This window comes from Egretta garzetta, unplaced genomic scaffold (assembly GCF_000687185.1).
Source record: "Egretta garzetta isolate BGI_Z169 unplaced genomic scaffold, ASM68718v1 scaffold70, whole genome shotgun sequence".
NCBI lineage: Eukaryota > Metazoa > Chordata > Aves > Pelecaniformes > Ardeidae > Egretta > Egretta garzetta.
This window is the reverse complement of record NW_009258539.1, coordinates 2,989,586-3,008,784: the sequence shown is the minus strand read 5'-3', so window position 1 is coordinate 3,008,784 and position 19,199 is coordinate 2,989,586. Positions and strand designations below refer to the sequence as shown.

The 19,199-nt window shown below is 36.6% G+C and overlaps 1 protein-coding gene across 1 annotated transcript in view; it reads right to left on the bottom strand.

Annotated features, from left to right (window-relative positions):
• The window catches only part of CFAP47 (cilia and flagella associated protein 47), a 401,308-nt gene that overhangs the window by 77,175 nt on the left and 304,934 nt on the right, over positions 1 to 19,199 (bottom strand). The window contains exons 54-57 of the mRNA XM_035901932.1: positions 18,806 to 18,913; positions 13,849 to 13,960; positions 7,535 to 7,639; positions 2,904 to 3,060 (exon numbers count right to left, since the gene is read on the bottom strand). Coding sequence (XP_035757825.1) covers positions 2,904 to 3,060; positions 7,535 to 7,639; positions 13,849 to 13,960; positions 18,806 to 18,913 — 482 coding nt within the window. The remainder of the gene's footprint in view (positions 1 to 2,903; positions 3,061 to 7,534; positions 7,640 to 13,848; positions 13,961 to 18,805; positions 18,914 to 19,199) is intronic.

The following is a 19,199-nucleotide window of genomic DNA, read 5'->3' as shown; positions in this document are numbered from 1 at the left end:
GTGTCCCCCCGACCCAGGGGCAGGACCTTGCACTTGGCCTTGTTGAACCTCATGACGTTCACACAGGCCCACCTCTCCATCCTGTCCAGGTCTCTCTGGATGACATCCTGTCACCACTTGTATTTTGATTAAACCTAAAGCTTGGATTAGACTTAAAAAAGTTTTAGTGCCACATACAAGATGTATTTCTTTAGCCCACCTACATTGCACCGGATCCACAGCAGCATATGCTTCCTTTTTGTACGTTAGTCCACTGAGGAGGTCCCTGCATCACTAAATGGGTCTTCTGTTGAAATTCTCAGTATTCCAAAGTAATCAGATGATTCACTCCTAAGCTGTTAATAAATTTTCTGCAAAACTCATCCAGGTCTGATTATCTTTCTGTACTTTAGTGTGCAGAGAACTGAATAAGCTGAATCATCTCATGGTCATGGTAACCTAAGCTATACAAGTGACCAAATTTTTCTTCACTATCCTTTCTAAACAGCCTGTACCCATCCACAACCATGCTGCAATTGTGCACACTGTCATTGGCTGTCCCAATGACTGTGATCACATTGCAGCCTTGCAACTGGTCTGGAATTGCTGTTCTTCCTGTTTTGCGGCCCAAGCTCTGTGCAAATGTATGCAAAAATATTTGAGGAAAGAATGCCCACAAAACCTTATAGTCTCCTTCAATCTGTTCAATGTTTCCTTGGCAGTACAGGGAGTATAGATGTATGTATTCGCTGTATGAATAGCAAGGTGTAATAACTGCGAGGTCAGATAAGCCTTGGCAATCTTTTCTGCAGCATCTCAGATTTGAGCTCCAGAAGAGCAGCAAACTTCCTGGTATGAGATATTGTTATGGAAATTGGCAGGAAGCAAACTTCAACTACTAGCACTCATTGTTTCCTGTTTAATAGTGCTGGTTCCACTCTGAAGGCCCAAGATGCTCAGCCCAGACTCTTCCCCCTCAATAGATTTTTTTTTCCTTTCCTCTCTTCCAGAGCTCTGAACCTACTCTTTAGAGGAACAGCTGCAGATGGAAATGAGGAATTCCCCATTGCTGTGATTTTGTGTCTTCTTGATGCTTCTGCCTTCTTTTGGTCACACCAAACTTCTCAGCCTTGAAGGGTTTGGCTCTTGTTTCTTCAGAGTCTCTGCAATGATCCTGTCTATCTCTTGTCCATTAAACTTGATGCAATAAAGCTCCCGCATCTGGCACTGCAGGAAGTCTACCAGAGTATACATCTAACTGGTGAGGTCATTGCCATTCGTAGCACAGTGCCAGGGAGAAACCTCAAGAACTCCTGACTGCCTCAGACCAGGGTTGCAGCATCCACCCTCAGGATTTCCATTTGGATTACAGAAGTAATGATTGCACCATCCAGGGCCTGAGAGCAGCTCCTGTGGTGTGTTGTCAACATTTACACATCCTTTTCTACTATGAGCAGCACATTGGAGCCTCCTCTGTGTGCACTGAATGCTAACTGCTGCATCAACTGTCCTGTTACTGTGCGCAGACCCAGTCTGCAATGCTCCTTGCCACTTAAAGGTGCCTTGATGCCAGATAAGTAGAAAGCTGGACACGAGTCTGTTCCCCTCTCTACCAGGTCCCCTGCTCATCAGGTAAACTCTGGCATGGTCCCTGAGGTTCTGGCCATGATTCACTTAGCCTGTAAACAGTGGATCCATTGCATGCTGTTGCTTTCTTCACTGTTGTCCAGAAGAGAATACCAACAGAAACTCAGAATTGGCCTGATCATTTATATATGGAACTCTACTTTGTGGCAAATTTTATGAAAATATTTTAGCAGTTAAACATGGGAAAACTGCACTAAACCCTGCCAAAAAATCTTGGTCAGCAAAATATAGAACATTCAGTCACGAGACCAAAATGCTCTTGACCAGGCACCATTTAGGTAAAAGAATCTCTAAAATTCCCCATAAATTAACTGTATATGCAGCCTAAGCTGTATTTCTAATTCATATATCGGAAGGTGTAATTAAAAAGCATGAGTTCAATGCAACAAATAAACATGAGTATGTAAACCTGGATTAGCCTTTGCATGGGTTTGGTTTTGCTATTCTCTTATGTTTCCCGATCCATGGGGTCTGTGTCAGGGGCCACTGGAAGGTTTATCTTCAATTTTTGTTATATGTAGACACCAAGAAATGTTTTGGAAGCAGTTTTCTGATGCCACAGGTTATGTTGGGCTAGGTGGAAATTTAGAAAACCTTCTAAAGCTCTCTGCTTTACTCAGAGTGAAATTTACTCAGTGAAAGTGTAAATTTCAGTCAACAAGGAGAATCTGGGACTTCAAATTTGAGTTCTACAGCATTTGTGAAATCTCAGTATGGACAGTGACTTGGCAATCTTTGATAATTCTGGATCTTATACTATTTTTTCAAAGTATGTTTGAAAATATTGCTGAAACATACTTGTTTGGAAGGTCCATCAGAAAAAAAAGTTCAAATGTTTTGCCTTTACTGACTCCTCTAGCTATCTAGAATCTGACAAAATAATGTAAAATATTTTGGAAAATAACTGAGGAACAAACCCAAACCAAAACATTAGCTATTTGGCTTAGACATGCAGCTCCCAAAACACACCCCAGGAGCCTCCCATTGCCTAAACGCTACGGGGCAGGCCACAGCCAACAACCAGCTGCATGTATATATGAGGCTGTGTGACTTAAGGGGTCTACTGTGAACAGTTGTTAAAGGTTTGTGGTATTTCTTAGCTCCCACAGCACAGTCTACAGAGCTTTTCAGGGTGGACCTGAACAATACACAATATTCTGTTGCCAGGAAATGGAGTAAAGCAAATGTAATCAGATCCCACTCACAGTTTTAATGCAACACAAGGAGCTTAATTTCCCCCCCCCCCCCCCCCAAAAAAAAAATCTAAACCCCTGTACCTGTCAGCACAACATCTACAACCACGTTTTCAGGAGTTGGATTTTTGAAGGATATGATGACAGAAGAACGCTGGCCAATGCTTGCACTTATGCTGGTTGGTTCCATCAGCTGAGGAGGAAGACCAGTCCCCGAAAGGTAAAATATCCACTCTTTAAGCTGTAGATGAAACGTGTAATTATTTATTATTTGACATGTCAGATCTGTACATTTCAAGGTGTTTTGCCTACTTCTGTCTACTAGTGTTCTATACCTTGCTGTTTAATCTCTTGCTTTCTTCCTTCCTTCTTCCCTCAAGCTGTTACATTACTCCAAGTATTGCTATCTGGAAATCAGTAGTTCCAGTCTGTGAGATGTTCACATCTCCTCTTTGCATTTAACTTCTGTGCTACTCTGAGCACAGAGTATTTAACTTCCACGTAGCTACTCAGAGCTTCCAGTATAACGAATGGAAAGATGTAGATGGTTGCAAGAGGGCAGTTCAAAGCATGTGTATTAGAACATGAAGGCACATGAAGTGAGAATTTCTCTTCAGAAGACAAAGTAAGAAGGAAAAGGATTCTTTCATGGGACAGCAGTAGAATCACTCAAAAAGCTAAAATTGTTATTCCAAAGATAATAAAGGACATTAACCACTCTACAGAGAAGAATCAAGAATATTGGAAAGAACAAGTAGACAAAGAATATGACCACAGAGCAGAAAAAAATAAAAACATAATGAAATTAATGTGTTAATTTTGATCTTTTTTTTTTCAGCTTGACAGTAAAGTTGTCTGCCCCACATTTACTCTTTTAAGGTTATAAAGAGTGATGTTAATAATGCCACTCATCATGGAACCTTTAAAGATGAATGAGCAGCAAAGGTGAATGGTAAATATAAAGATACTACTATTATTTTAAGGAAAATGTTTCATTTGTACATGCATGTTTCTGCCTTTAAATAATAACAAAACAGACTAAAATCTAAGGCTTATTAAACACTGCTCAAAGCGACTCAGTGTTCTGTTCATTATCACTCAAAAAGGTATGCACCACAAAGAGGACAGAAAATGATAAATAAAATCAAAACACTATTTTCATTATCTGAAATAATGCATTAACTTCTGCTTAACATGTCTGAAAAAAATAAGGAAAATCTGTAATAAGCAGGGTTCAAAAATCTAACAACAAATCTGGAAATACAGTAAAAAGTGACTGATATATTGAGACTTCTCAGCATAAACAAGGATAAATAAAATGGCACATTGTATGTCTTCATAAAATAGCTTTGGACAGCAAAATTGCATGCCTTTATTATCATTTTATAGAGAAATATTAAATCCAACAAGAAAAAAGACATTTTAATCTTACTGAAGGAAATGTTTTGGTAAAAGTCATCCAAGGCTAGAGGATTTTAATTAAAAAAAAAAAAAAAAAAAAAAAGGAAGAACTGTTTATATACTGATGTGGAGACTACTCAATACTAGAAGTCAGAATATAAAAATAGATCCTATGTTTTGTTTAGGATTTAGGCAGTGACTTCTATCTCCTGGTTTGCAGAGACTTCTACATTTCTCAGAGTAATAATTAAAAACTGCCTCCTTTTAAAATTATATTTTATTTCATTATTGTTGACTTAAGCATGGCCTATAGCCTGGTTATGGTTACAGATTCACGAGCGGGAAGCTAGCAGCGCTCACTAGTCAGATTCTGATGGGAAGGCAAACGCTGCTGATATACAGACTTTAAAGCAGCACAGGTCTAACTCTTTGGTGAAGCCCCTTTGCTGGTCATAGTCGACAAGAAACTGCCCAATAGTTGCCAAGCCAGCATGCCATAACATTTGTGTTCCTGACTCATGTTCTTCCTTACCACATCAGCCTCAAGAAGTTAAATGTAAGCAAAAGGCTGAGCACACTTTGCAGGCTTATTTTGAAGGACCAGAACACAGGCATGAGCATGCCCGAAGACCATGTTTTCAGAAAGCTGGATGTGTCAAGCTATTAGTGGTCTACGCTGGCTTGTTATTGATACTTTGTGCTTCCTTACAAACATAGTAACAAAAAAAAATTTTTTTTTGCAAAACCCTTAATACAGAAGTTATGAGGCAATATTAGTCTAACAATGCTTTCCAGGCCCACTGTAAATTTCTGTGAACCAGCTTGTTCATAGCCAGTAATTTTACATTGAGGTACAGTGCGGGGACGGGGGGGGAGGAACGCACGTGTCCATATTTTATGCAGGTGAGCTGTAAAGATCAAGCTTGAGCTTTATTGCTGAAGGCTCACTGTCATGGTCAGCAAACACTAAAGACTGTCACTTCCACTGATTTTTTGTGGTTAACAAGAAAATCCATTTTGAACCCCATTGCTTCAAGTGCTGAGCACCTTTAAAATAACACGCTGAAACTTTGTCAAACTGAGCAGCTAAAGAAGGAGCCAAACAAAATTAACAGTCAGTCTGGAAAATAAAACAAGACAACCAAAAAATTATACAGATTATGGGACAGGCCTGCCCTGCCTGACCTGCAGTTACTGCTCCTCACTGACCCACTTTGTGATGGAGCTCAAGATAATGTATGCTCAGTGCAAGAGATCAAGAGGAAAAAAGATTAAAAAACCCAGAATCCTAAGGCAAATAATACAAGATAGGATCTAATTTTGGGCTCAGTTTCTCTCTAATATTACTTACTACTGTTAAATGCTCTACATTATACATGGATGCTAGCAATGTGGTAGAAGAATAGATGCAGAATACAGAATAGAGTACAGATATGTTAGAACTCTGGGTGTGGGTTATGTTCAAGCTGACCTTTCATGCTGTCCCAACAAACTTAATTTCAGATTTCCACAATGATTAGAGCTAAACTCAGATTCACTTTGTGAAAAGTTTTTCATACAGGTTGAAACCAGAAACAAATGAAGCAGGTAATAGCACAGAGCAGTTTCTCGCAGTTCAGCAAAGAAGCACAATCAGAAATAGTTAAGGTTTATCCTGTAAGTACTGTCATTAACTGATTTTAGATTAGTCAGCTATTCAGGTATCAGATGGCTTAAAGGTCCATTCAGACATATTTAATCAGAGAAATCAAGGGAGGGAAATCAATGTCAAGGTGGGGAGGGTTACATTAAAAGTTGTTTGAGGCAACCACCACTGATGAAAAATATTCTTCGGGTCTTCATTAAAAAGGGCAGTTATATCTGTGCAAATAGTCACTGTCAGCTATCAGTATAACAATTAGCAAACTAAAATAATCTGGGATTAATTTAATAAGAACTGTAGTAGTCAAAATGAATGAAAATTCACAAAATGCAAAAGATTCAGGCATGAAAAGAGCACTAAGAAATTACAGAAGTTATACCAGTATATTGAAATGGTTAAAGGGGTCCGGAAAAAGCAGTGAGAAGGATAGATACTGACTAAAGTTCACTGCAGACAAAAACTTGGAGATTTGCCATTACTTGAAAGGAGATACACTGGATGACAAGATTCAGGTGGCACAGTTCAATTTGTTCCTGAAAGGTTTAAATGAAATGTTGTATTGTTTTATTGGTTCTGTATTTGGTGAAGAATTTATTTTTTCTTTTTTAAAATATAGATAAGATTTCTGTGTACCATTAGGATCCAGACAAGATAAGGACATCCTGTCCTCTTGAACTGGCATTGGATATATACCATTCATATGAGAATTGCTGTCTCCTTGCTTTTATCCTTAATAAATATTTAAGAAAGAAGATCCTGAAAATAAATGCTGTGCTAACACCACCTACAAATAACCTGTCTGTTCAACATACTTTATTGGGGAAAAAATTACCACATCACTTCCTTCACTATTTGTTTTCTTCATCTAAAAGAATATTTGCTTTGCAGTATTATTTAAAACACTACTGAAAACTCCTGGTAGCACTTAACTGGAGTAATTCACAGATCAGCAGGCTATTAGGATATCTGAAAGTTCAAAAAGAATACAGAGAGGACATTGCACAGAAAGCAAAGACTTCATTCAACCATAGCTCATGTGATGAAATATCATTTACATCATATTATCAATTTTTCTTTTTGTTTCCAGTTGTAATTTTTAATCAGCTAGTAGGACATGTTGATGACTCGATTCTTTATTTACGTGTTTCTCAATTAAAATTAGAAGAATTCACAAAGAAAAAAATGTCAATAAATCTACAATGCTCAAAGTAAAAACCTTTTTCAAACAAATGGAAAGGAAGAATTGACTTTTTCAAGTGTGTGACCTTCCAAAATTCAGATCAGATAAAAAAATGAAACAATTTAATTTTGTTTGGGGTTGGGAAAAACATTAAGAAATTTAATTTCAGAGGTGACAATGCTAGGAAGTGCCAGTCTTCTGGTGTTAAAAACAGCAGAACTAATTACGAAGAAAGCTAAAATTATTCATTACTTATTCTAGCTCCTGGGCCATTATGCCACATTTTAATATTGTAAATAGAATATTTTTTGTGTAAAACTAAGTTTAAAACAAATTATAACTTTTGAACATATTTGCATTTGTTCTTTCATTATGCATCCAGACACTAAATTTCAACTTGACCTACAGACCAAAACCCTTACTTATATGCCTATTAAAAATGTTATCTAATCTGAATTCCAAATGTTGTGGACAGAAAACATAGTATCATACCTGTGAACATTTGAAGGTTATTGATGCCTTGTGATTACCTCTTCCAAGGGCAGACGGACAGAATTGCACAGGTACTTCAGTGTTGGAATGAGGAGCAACAATCAGCTGTACAAATACAAGAAAGAAGCAAAGGAAAGAAAGGGAGGGAGAAAAATCAATTTTTTTGGATTCTGTTTCTGTTTTGTGCTTTGTAAAGACAGTGTTGCTGTTTATGTGATTAATGTGTTCCAGCAGATGCATTCTCTCCTTGCAGCAAGCATAAGCTCCTAAGGCATCAAGTGTATTGCAGTAAACAATCCTAGTGGCAGTCACTGCACGTTCATTCCCCAGAAACTACAGAGCTGGTGTTACAGCTCGCTCCAAGGACATGGACAGCAGCTCTCACAAATACCATTCAAACATTACTTTGGTGTCTGATCATACTGATGACACTGAAAGGTTATCACATTGACTTCCAAAGACACGAACCGGCTTATAAGGGAAATACATCATAGATTTTAATAAACTAGTGCTTTGTATCTCTTCCACTTACCTTTATCTAAACTAACATTGTAAATGATGCTGCTAGTTTTCTCTTCATCTGAAGTATACTGCTTGAGTCTCAAATGCACAGGGAAAAGCAAAGTAGCTGGCTACAATAGGGTCATACATGTTTTTAAGAACTAGATAAGCAGTGAAAGAATAGGATTATGAATAATAAAAATGCTCATGCATTGAGAGAATGATCAGCTAGAACCACTGAATACACAATTACCATGCCTATTTTTTTAATTTAAAACAAATTACTAGGCTTTTGATATCATACATGTTTAAGTAATGTTTGCATGTAAGAAGAGAGAAAGAGGTAATTGATTGGAATTATGGACACTCAAGCTGTAGTTTATAAAATTAATATAATTCATAACTAATAAAGGTCAAAACAACAGGAAATGTCAGCACTGGAAGAATGGGCCTCTAACAGGCAGTGAACAGGAGTTATTAAAACATTCATTTTTGTTCACTGCATTCAATGGTTGCAAGATGCCTGACTGCACCAATGAGCCCTGCAACCTTTTCCCACCCCAGGAGTTTGACTGCTTGTTCTCTGGTGCTTGGCTTGGGGCTGAGGAAGGCTTGAGCTTATGGCACAGCACGGCAGGGACCTCCACCAGTAGCCCTGTCCCACCACACCCAGAGACAACGCACAGAACTCAAACCGCTATTTTTCTCTCTTGGGTGGAAAGTTTTAAAATAATTCATCAGAATATTGCCATAACAGTTTATTGGTTTGAAAACATTAACTGTCTTGTCTATGGGGGCGCCAAGGGGAGGGGTATTGCATTTTTTCAAACTTTAAAAATTTAATTTTACTATTTCCACTGCATGACAAAAACCATTTCTGGAAGCGTAAGTAGATGGGTCTGACACACAGCGCATGCGGCTCGCCGCTCTGGGCCCGCTCCCACTCGGCTGTTACAGCACCTGCACCTCCCATGCGGGGAGCACAGCGCTGCTGCGTCGCCCACACTTCACAGTCTCGTACATCCCGTAGGTGAGCGATAACTTGAAAGCACACTTGCCGCCAGCAGTCAACTGCCACCGTCCCACGCTTGTCACCTTTGCAAGGCTTCGGTATTACCCAGAATAACAGACCTAAGGGAGACTCACCTCCCACAAACCACCTCCATCCCCATCTGCCCCACTGCCCAGAGTTCATTTAGCTGTTCATCATCTAAAAGGAGGCTGAACAGCTCATTTCTCAGTGTGTTCCTGGGCATGCTCAGTATCCAGAGACCTTTTTTTGAGATTTTTTACTTTCATTTGCAGTCTAGTTCCTACCTACTTTGTCCAAATCAGCCAGCCTCATTTATCAAATGAAGACATACAAATGGAGAAAGAACCTTAATGAATACCCCCTCCCAAATACTTTTGAGCAAAATGAAAAAGCAAGGTAAAGACAGGTTGTCACAGCATAATCAATACATTAAAGTAAAACCACAATTTTTAAATTTTTAGTAATTTCACTAAGAGATCTAGATTATTTGGAATAATAGCTCTCCCGTAAAGATGGAAACAGACTGGAATTCCATTTTCAATAAGCATTACTTGACATATTATCATTATGCAGAAAATGCACTGCCACAATGAATTTAAATAATCAACATGGAGTTATGATAATCCAGCAGACTGCCTGCTCTGAAAGCAGAAATGATTTTTGTTTTTTACATTATAAATCTGTTTTTAAAAAATAATTTTATATTACACAGTATGATGTTCTACTGTATCCAGAAAGTAATTTGTTTTGAAATAAAGAGCTGGATAAAAAAAAGAACTTATCTTTTACTGAAAACCAAAGATTAAATTGCTTTAAAAACTAGAATTGAGAAATAATGCTAATGCTAACAACATATTTATAGAAGGTCATATTTTGCTACAGTCATTCAATAAAATATGCTGAACTTATCCCATTCCCTGCCTTTCATTTTGTTTACATGAACAAGTGTCTTCTAAGATACTCATGTGAAAGGGAACTGGTGTCTTCATAACATCTCAGATATAACTGTTCAAATACAGAAACTGAGTCTGAAGAAGACTGAGCAATTACACATGCATTTTTCCTGTTATAAATCCAACAAAGGAAGGAAATTTTTCATTAAATCTAAAAGTTTATTCTCTACCCTGTACAAAACAATACTTTCAGTCATTAACAAACTAATAAAGCTTGCACAGAGAGACCTTGAGACTGAACTCCTCTCTGCCAGCCCTTCTTTATTAAGTTATTTTTCCTCAATAAATACTGTGTTTCATAGCCGATCAGGATGGAAGACAACTTCAGGAAAAAAGTTTAGCCTAGTTATGAGCTGGGAGAATAGCCAGCTGAAGACTTACAGTGAAAGCATGTTTCTTTTTGGCAATATAGATGATCCCATTTGTTAGAGGTTTTTTGTACATTTAAGTTACATCATAAATATATGTGTATGTAAATACAATAGACATACATGTGAAAACTGTCCATGTATTTATATAGAGGGAAAGAAGCAAGCTGGGGAACATAGCATTACTGATAATTGAGAATTTTCAGCTGTTAAATACTGAACATGAACCCTTCTCTACTAGAGATAAAGAAAACTGTGGTTAGGAAAGAAACACAAAACTCAACATCCCAATGACTGTTCCCCCAGAAACTCCTAATGGCCTATATGCTAACAAAAAACAAGTTCCAACTTTTAGAGAATTTGGCAGCATTTGTAAAGACATTAACACATACAGTGTAAGGCTCACAAGAAGGGAAACAAAAATTAGGCATAACTTATTAAAAAAAAAAATAAATATGAAAATCCTTGAAAACTTTTATCAAATTCTTGAAAGAAAAACAGGATGGTATATTCCATTTAAAGCTGTTTTAAGATACAATTTTAAAGCTGCTAACAAGACACATACACTTTTCTCATTGTCATCAGTTTACCAAGAAGTTAATGGAGCTGCTTCTAATTTACATGAAGCTGACAAGAGATTTAAAGCCTTCGAATTTCATTTAGACTTCATTAAGCACCCAGAAGTTCAGGAATACTTGAGTGTAATACAACTGGACCTCAAGAAAGCCTATTATTAATAATGTTAGTACTTGAAGTTGAATCAGATCTATAGAAAATAATCCCTTGTGGTATTTCAGTAATGCCTTCTGCTGCAAACTGAAACCGGAACAAATTCCCACACACATGGAAGTATGGTAAATATGATATCTGAATTTGTTTAAATTCTGAAATATTAGTCAAAATTTTGGTTAACATTTTAGGCAATTAATCTCCAAGACAGGTAAAATTTTCTCTGATATCTCTGTTGAATCTGATTTATCTAACATAATTCAGTGAGTGATGAAATTAATTTGAGATATTTTCTGACTGGCAGCCCAGTATCTTCACCAGTTCTACATCTTAAATGACATAAGCACAAATATTGATAACCATATGAAATGTTAAAATCACTGATATAGAATATGCAGAATTCTAAAATGACTCTACTAATTCTTTTCAAGCATTTGCTATCTTAACTGTACAATCCCATCTTCAATCTATTGTTCTAATAATTTGCACTTTATTGTTGCATTTCCTCTCAGGATCGCTCAAATCAGAATTTTTCTGCTGACAAGAAAGCATTATTTGCTTTAAAGAGAGCAGAAACTTGAATAGTTAAGTTGGGAAACTTCTTCCACATGTCACAAAGACATTGAAACAGTCACCAATATAAACTAATACCTGAAACACAGGTTACAATTTATAAGAACAAGCAGTATTCTTTAGGAAGTTTAACACAGTGCTGTATGGACACTAAACCTAGGATGCAACATATTCAGGAGAAGAAGCAGGTATTTAAATGCCACCCTCTGCCTTTGTCATCAAAGCTGTGAAGGAAATCGTATTACCTCTCCAAACATGGGTCTGCGATGGAAGAAAGAAGTTCAAAAAGGGACAGATACATGAAGTAAATATTAGGTAGTTGCTTAGAGCAAATTCACCAAACCTACCCTTTAACTGGAAGAACTACTGTAATTCACAAGGAGCATTTCAGAATTCAATGCATAAATGATATATAGGACTGAGTATTCTATTAAGAAGAAAAGAAATAAAGAAAGAAAATTATTGCAGTTAGTGTTGAACGTGTCTTTTCCTAAGCAATGTAATGTAGTTATTGGTGATATGTGAATCTCTGGTTATAAATTAGGAAAGCTGAAAGGAGGAGGTTTGTGGTGTTTTTTTTTAATTTCCTGGACAAGGTAACATGCAATCTCCAGGAGCAAAAAGTCACTATAATTAAATCTAATCCAATTCTGTGCCAATGACCTAAACATAACAAATATATTGCTCCTACATGATTAATATAGTTTCCATCTATTATGTTTCTTAGCTCTTATTCAAATACCAATCGATGAAATTATTTGTAATAGCACCTGTAGAGTTTTAACGTAATATATGAAGATATGTTAATATGCATGACACAAAAGACAGACTAAAATAAACACTTTGTGTTTTATACTTTTAATTTAATGTAATACTGTGTATGCAAAATATAGGGCAGTTCAGTAAATAGGTGTGATCTCCTTTAGCTGTTATCTTTAGAGCCTCTTTTAAGAATATTTGGTCTTGTACTGCTATATTTGAGGCTGAAAGCTGTTTCATTTCTGAAAACCAAAAATGCACATATGACTTTAGAGCAGTCCCCTATTTTTCCTATACAATCAATTTTCTACCTTCTCAGTTTTATTTTAGGATCTTACTAGAACATTCCTCTCCTTTCCTTCTGACCCTTATACCAGCTCTGGTGTATGCCCTCCCTGTATTATCTTCCTCATGTCTAGAAAAGGTGCAATTGACATTTCTTTCCTTTTCGCAACAAGTTTCTTAATTTTATTTTTTTCACCTTAAAGGTTCTATATTAATGTCCTAATAAGAGGTCTCCCTAAACCCTCGTGCCAGAGTCTCCACACATCTATCTTCCCTTTTCTCACCTCCCCTTCATAAGAAGAATAATATTTAATAACTTTGATTGTTAATAACATCCAAAGAGTCCTTTACAGGACCTGTACTATTAATAAGTAATCAATAGTCAATCACAGATATTTTTCAAAATCCTGACCATCTAGAACTCTACCCAATCTCAATGAAAATATGAAAGTTGAGCTCTCAGTCCTTGAAAGGACAAAAATGTTAGGCAGCAAGATGGAAGGTCTTTTGTGATGAAGAAAAAGTATCCTACATAATAGTAACAGGATGAAGATCTTCTAGCAGAAATCAGTCTTAGGGTAAATGTAAGTTTGGAGAATAAAATGGTTCCAGGTATTTGCTTGAAGCTTCCTTGCAGCTAAATTGATCAAATTCTTATTCATAGGCCCTGCAAGTTGGTTATAACTGCCATGATTATGAGATATTCTTATATTAACATATTATATTCTTATATTAACATTTTATCTACTTACCTAGATATTTACCTACACATCCTGTTGATTCTTAGAAACTTGTGAAGCTTCTAATACAGCTGGTTTGTTTACAGCTTCTCCTCCTAATATCTCCTGAATATTATTTGCAACCAGCACTGCAGTCCTTCTCAAAACCATTCCACAAAGTGTTCCAGGGAAAACACATCTATACTTCAGCTTGCATTGCTTTTCAAGTTTGTTTTCACCCTTAAGCTACAAAATTTCTAGAATACATACCTATAAAGCTTCTAATCCTTGAGACTTTTGTGTATTCTGAACCCACAGTACGATACACAATTCAGTATTTTGAAAAGAAGGCTCTCTTCTATGACTTCTGTGAAAACACAGAAATCTTACTTACAGGGTGTTTTGGATCAGTCTCAGTTGAAAAATTGCTGGGATTGCTGTTAACAATTTCCAACTCCAGAGTTTCATGTGTAGGATTAAAGAGAGGTATGTACAGACGAGCCCATCTGGAAAAAATACACGTATGCAAAGACTATTAATTACAAAGCTTACTCCATTGCATTATTTATTAGTCACTTGTTTTCATTCTTGAAAAATTACTGGGTTTAAAATAAGAATTATGTTTTATTGCATCAGTATTTTTCCACTAGTACTGACACATACTTGAAAACATTAATTGATATTATTAATAATTACTAATAACAATAAAACCCAGTAGCAATAACCATTCCAATACTGGTGTCATTCATAAGGGCAGAATTTGTCTTGCTGTACTTCAGTTGCCAGGAAGTTAGTTAAAATTAATTGGTTAAAAGGACTATCTAGCTCCCACAATACTCAACAAGGAGAAAAACATTTTCAGGGAGAACTGGTCTTAATGTAGATCACTAAAATGTGAAACCACTTTTCATTGTCTACAGGAGGAGCCTAGACTTAATGCCTTAAACTTGTTGTCTAATTTTTAGATAGGAGGATGTGGAAATGAATCCTCGTGTCTCTAATATGACAGTTTCACATTTATTCCTAGGCTTCAATTTGCAGATTTATGGCTCCCCTTTCTTTCCTTACTTTCTGCAGATCTAACTAGTCAAATAGATAATTCAGAGTGCCAAGGACAACAAAAATTTTGATTCCAAAAAGTAACATAATTTTAAGTATGTTTTTTTACTCTGTAGTCTATCCATGGACTCAGAGTCTGCTTCAGGAAAAGCACTGGACAGAAATTAAAGGTAATCAGATAAATGATACTTGTAACTCCTTTTTGTCTAAGCAATGGTTTACTGGAAAAGGTTGTAATTAAGTGGTGTTGCCAATAGCATTTGATTTAGTGCTACTAGGCAACCATTCCTCTTGATCATCTTGTAACCTTGAGATCTCAAAACAGTGTTCCCCATCAGCCATTTCAATGGAGGTTCTGCCTGCTTCCCTCCTCTTTCTTCCTCTGCATGGGCTCAAAATCTGTTTCATTTTATACAGTTGTGTTCATTATAGCATAATGGTAAATCATTATGTTGCACATGTAGATTATGTATTTTAATGGGTATTGTGGCTGTCCCAGAACAAAGATTGGAGTATGCTAATTGCCTAAATGTTGTGCTTTAAATCAGCTAGCACTCTATTTTACAGTCTGTCCTTTATTTTCTAATTAAAGAATAAATAAACATGATACCTTCAATAGGGAGCACAATTTCCAAAAGAATTCATAACTCCTCTATTCTGATCAAAATAATATATTATTTGCCTTTAACAAAGATATATGTCTATAAATCACATTCTCATTATAACACCAAGGGACACAGAAAAGAGATTCAAGGTGAATCAGTGAAAACAGTAAATAAGAAAAGTTTGAAAAATGAGATACATATATTGGTTTTGCCACAATTTATCTCCCTAATGGATATTCCCTCTAGTCAAAGCTGTGGCAGGTCAACTGCTAGATTGCTCCACATATTTATCCTCTGGAAAAAATTAGTCAGTTAATCATGGATAAATCAGTAAGGAAATAGCAACATTCAGAAGAGAAGGTATTTCAGTCAAGCTTTATGACTGTAACTTCAGACCTTAAAACTTGCATGCAGGTGGGCTCCTTCCAACATGTGCAGTGATATAAATCCCCAGCAGCTGAGTGGCAGACTTGCTTTTGACTAACACTGTCAAAGCATTGTATCACTGAGGTCTCAACAGCAGAGAGTAGAGAAATACCAGGAAAGTTTCATACAAGAACCTCAGATTCACTTGATAATTCCAATTTTTTACATTTGCCAACTCTAGCCTTTACTTTTTTGTCTGGCCTTTTTCATACCTAACACTTTGTCAAAGGGAAAACTATGTTGGAATATCTGAAATTTCAGTAAACAACTATTTGACTGTTAGAGGTTCTTCAAGTGATCAAAATCCATTAAGAACCTCTGCTACCCCATGCAGACTGACTACTGTGGTTATGCTAGAAAAAGTTGTTGCATGTGACAGTAAATTCAACTGACTCATCTTCAATGACTCTTGTGTGGAATAGCATGGATAAATGAAGATGGAGAATATTAAGAGAAGGTTTCCTTGCTTAGAGGCATATACTAAAGGATGTGTTAAATCTACCTTGACAGAAAAAAAAAGCAGATCTGACTGTGATAAACCCAGAATGTTAGGGTCTCTGAAGAAGGATTAAAAGATAAACTGTTAGAATTTGTTCTTTTCTCTTTCAAGAACTGCTTAGAAATTGATTCTAAGTGTATCAATGGGTTCCTGGCTTGTAATCCTGTTCCAAGTGATGTTTCAAGGACACAATTTTTAAATTTTTCAGACTGATAGCAAAAAGAATGCAGTGAGCACATAATGGAAAATATTATTCTTAGGAGGATATCACACATGATAATGTTTCTTCTGCATTCAAGGAAAAGGTAGTAGAACAGAAGTTAGTCTTTTAAAGAACTACAAAGCTTCACCAACCAGAAATGCTTGAAATATTTTATGATATTTATAGCCCATGTCTCTGAAAGCATAACAAGGAAGTACACCCATTCAAAAAAACCCCAAATTGATACCACATTGTCCTGGTTCCAGCTGGGATAGAGTTAATTTTCTTCCTAGTTGCTGGAATAGGGCTGTGTTTTGGATTTAGGACTAGAGGAATGTTGATAACTCACTGATGGTTTAGTTGTTGCTGAGCAGTGCTTACACCAGTGAAGGACTTTTTCAGCTTCCCTTGCTCTGCCAGGTGCACAAGAAGCTGGGAGGCAGCACAGCCAGGACAGCTGACCCCAACTGGCCAAAGGGCTGTTCCACACCATAGGACATCATGCTCAGGGGGAGTTAGCTGGTGGGAGAGAGATCGCTGCTGGGAATGGCCTCAGCATCAGTCAGCGAGTGGCGAGCAATTGCGTTGTGCATCTATTTTTTGGTATACTCTCTTACCATTATTATTATTATTATTATTATTCCTTTCCTCTGCTGTTTTATTAAACTGTCTTTGTCTCAACACACAGTGTCTCAACACACTATGGGGGGAAAGGGGGGAGCAAGGGAGCAGCTGTGTGGTGCTTAGTTGCCTGCCAGGTTAAACCATGACACTTTCTTAAACAAACAACACATAAATGTCTACCTGCATTGCCTTTACATATACAGCACACATTAATGCAGCCACTTTACTTGGACTATCTCATCTTTTCAGCAGGTAGAGCAATTCTCAGTAATTTAACTGTAACCTCAATGCCATCATCGACTGCCACTGTCCAAAATTTTACACTTCAAGAAGAGGACATCATGCTGATGGCACAGTGGAAATACATTTCTGGAAAAAGGGGAGCGTTGAGGGAAATAACTGAACAAAAAGCAGGAGACTTTATGGAACCAAGAATATGGCAGATAATGCAAACAGAAAAGGAAGACGTTTGTCAGTTTTGTTACACATTTTTTTAATATATATAAAAAGATGTATGAAAGAGACTACCGTTAATTTCCTGTTGTACATTACTGTTGTTGCTGCTGTTGCCAATAATTAAACTAAATAGTACTTCTTTGTTCTTCTACCATGATCTTCCCAGGGCAGATGTAGATGAGTTCATTTACATATGCATAGGAATTACAACATGCTTCTACTTGTAAAGTGAAAAGGAATCTCATTTGAAAAAATAAAACATGGAATTCAATGAATTTGAGATGATAGTTTTGACAGGCAGGCAAGTGTTCTACTTAATGGAGCTAATCCTTTCCAACATACTTTTTATTTGCAGTAGGAAAGGACGACTTGCCATTCTCAGCCAGACCACTTGCACATGTAGTTCACAGGTTGTGCATATTAGAGAAAATTATGAATGTCAGGTAGTCTGAACGAAAAGGTTTTAAGTTATTGCTAACAGTGTCAGTCTATGTAGTAGAGAAAAATTACTGGTTTTTAGTCCAGTCAGCCCAGAATTTTAAAGTAAAAACCAGGAAATGGACAGCCCTACTGATTTTCTTAGAAAAACATAGCGACAAACACATTTCCAGTTAACCGTGGTCTGTGCATCATATATAACAGCAGAATATATTCACTCACAAAAATTTAATCAGCTAAAATTTGATGTTGTGCTAACAACATTTTTGCTCAGTCTGTAATGTATATTAATTATAGATTTAGTCAAAGATAAGGTATACAGAAGTAAGTGGAATTTAGCATTCAAAACAGTACTGTGTCCACAGAACCTACAGAACCTACTACTAAGCCAAGGTAATAGGTGGAAGAGCACTACTGAAATTCTGGCATTCTCAAAAGCCTTATCCTTATCCAAATGATTTCTGCCTTGAAAGTCAGAACTGAAAACTATGTTATCAAAACATAAGATGAAATGTTGTCGAAGGAAGACAACACTTGGGTTCATTGCTCTGTCTGCTGTAAGAAGCTCGTTTTCTTAACACTTGCAGAGTTCTAACCATGTCTACCCCCCAGGAACTGCAGGACAGAAGTTGTATTGCTTTGCCATTTCTTGAGAGGTTAAAAGAAATTGATAACTGGTATACAAGCATTTGTAAAGCAGGACTGTCAGATATATTCCTAGTTCAGAAAGAGAAAAGAAACAGAAAATAAGCAAACCTACAGAACTGTATTACGGATCTTTATGATTACGTACTGCAGTATTTTCAGAGTAATTTCTATATAAAGACTTCAGAGGAAGTCTACATATAGGCTACAATTGCATTTCAATTGTTTTTCTGCAAGATGAATTTCAGCTATCTGCACATATATCTATGAAAATTATCTGCAAACTGCTATAGTACATATACAGCATTATTCTGGCTTTTTGATGTAAACTCTTCATATGTTTTCCATGACACTTCAAACCAGTGACCAAGTTCAGCACTGTGAACTACATACTTACTTTCCAAGCTCACATTCTATTTCAGGTAGACTAGTTGGCAATGGTTTCTCTACAATCAACTTCAGCGCATACCAAAACTCGCCAACCATATCTGACAGGAATATGACACTAAAAACAGATACATAAGCTTAATATGACACAGCTTTTATGCAGACAATTAAAAATGTACAAATTAAAATATAGGAAAAACCTAGAGAGTTCAACACAGTGAGTTCTTTAATTAGCTCCCAGCTTTCTCATATCACTTCTTTCTGCTATCTGAATTCAACTACCCAAACTAATAATAGTTGTAATTACGGATGCAACAAAATCATTTTCGGCTTTCTTAACTTTTTAGCAAAAAATGTTGTTTGTTGGGGGCATTTTGGTTTGGTTTTTTGTTTGTTTGTTTGTT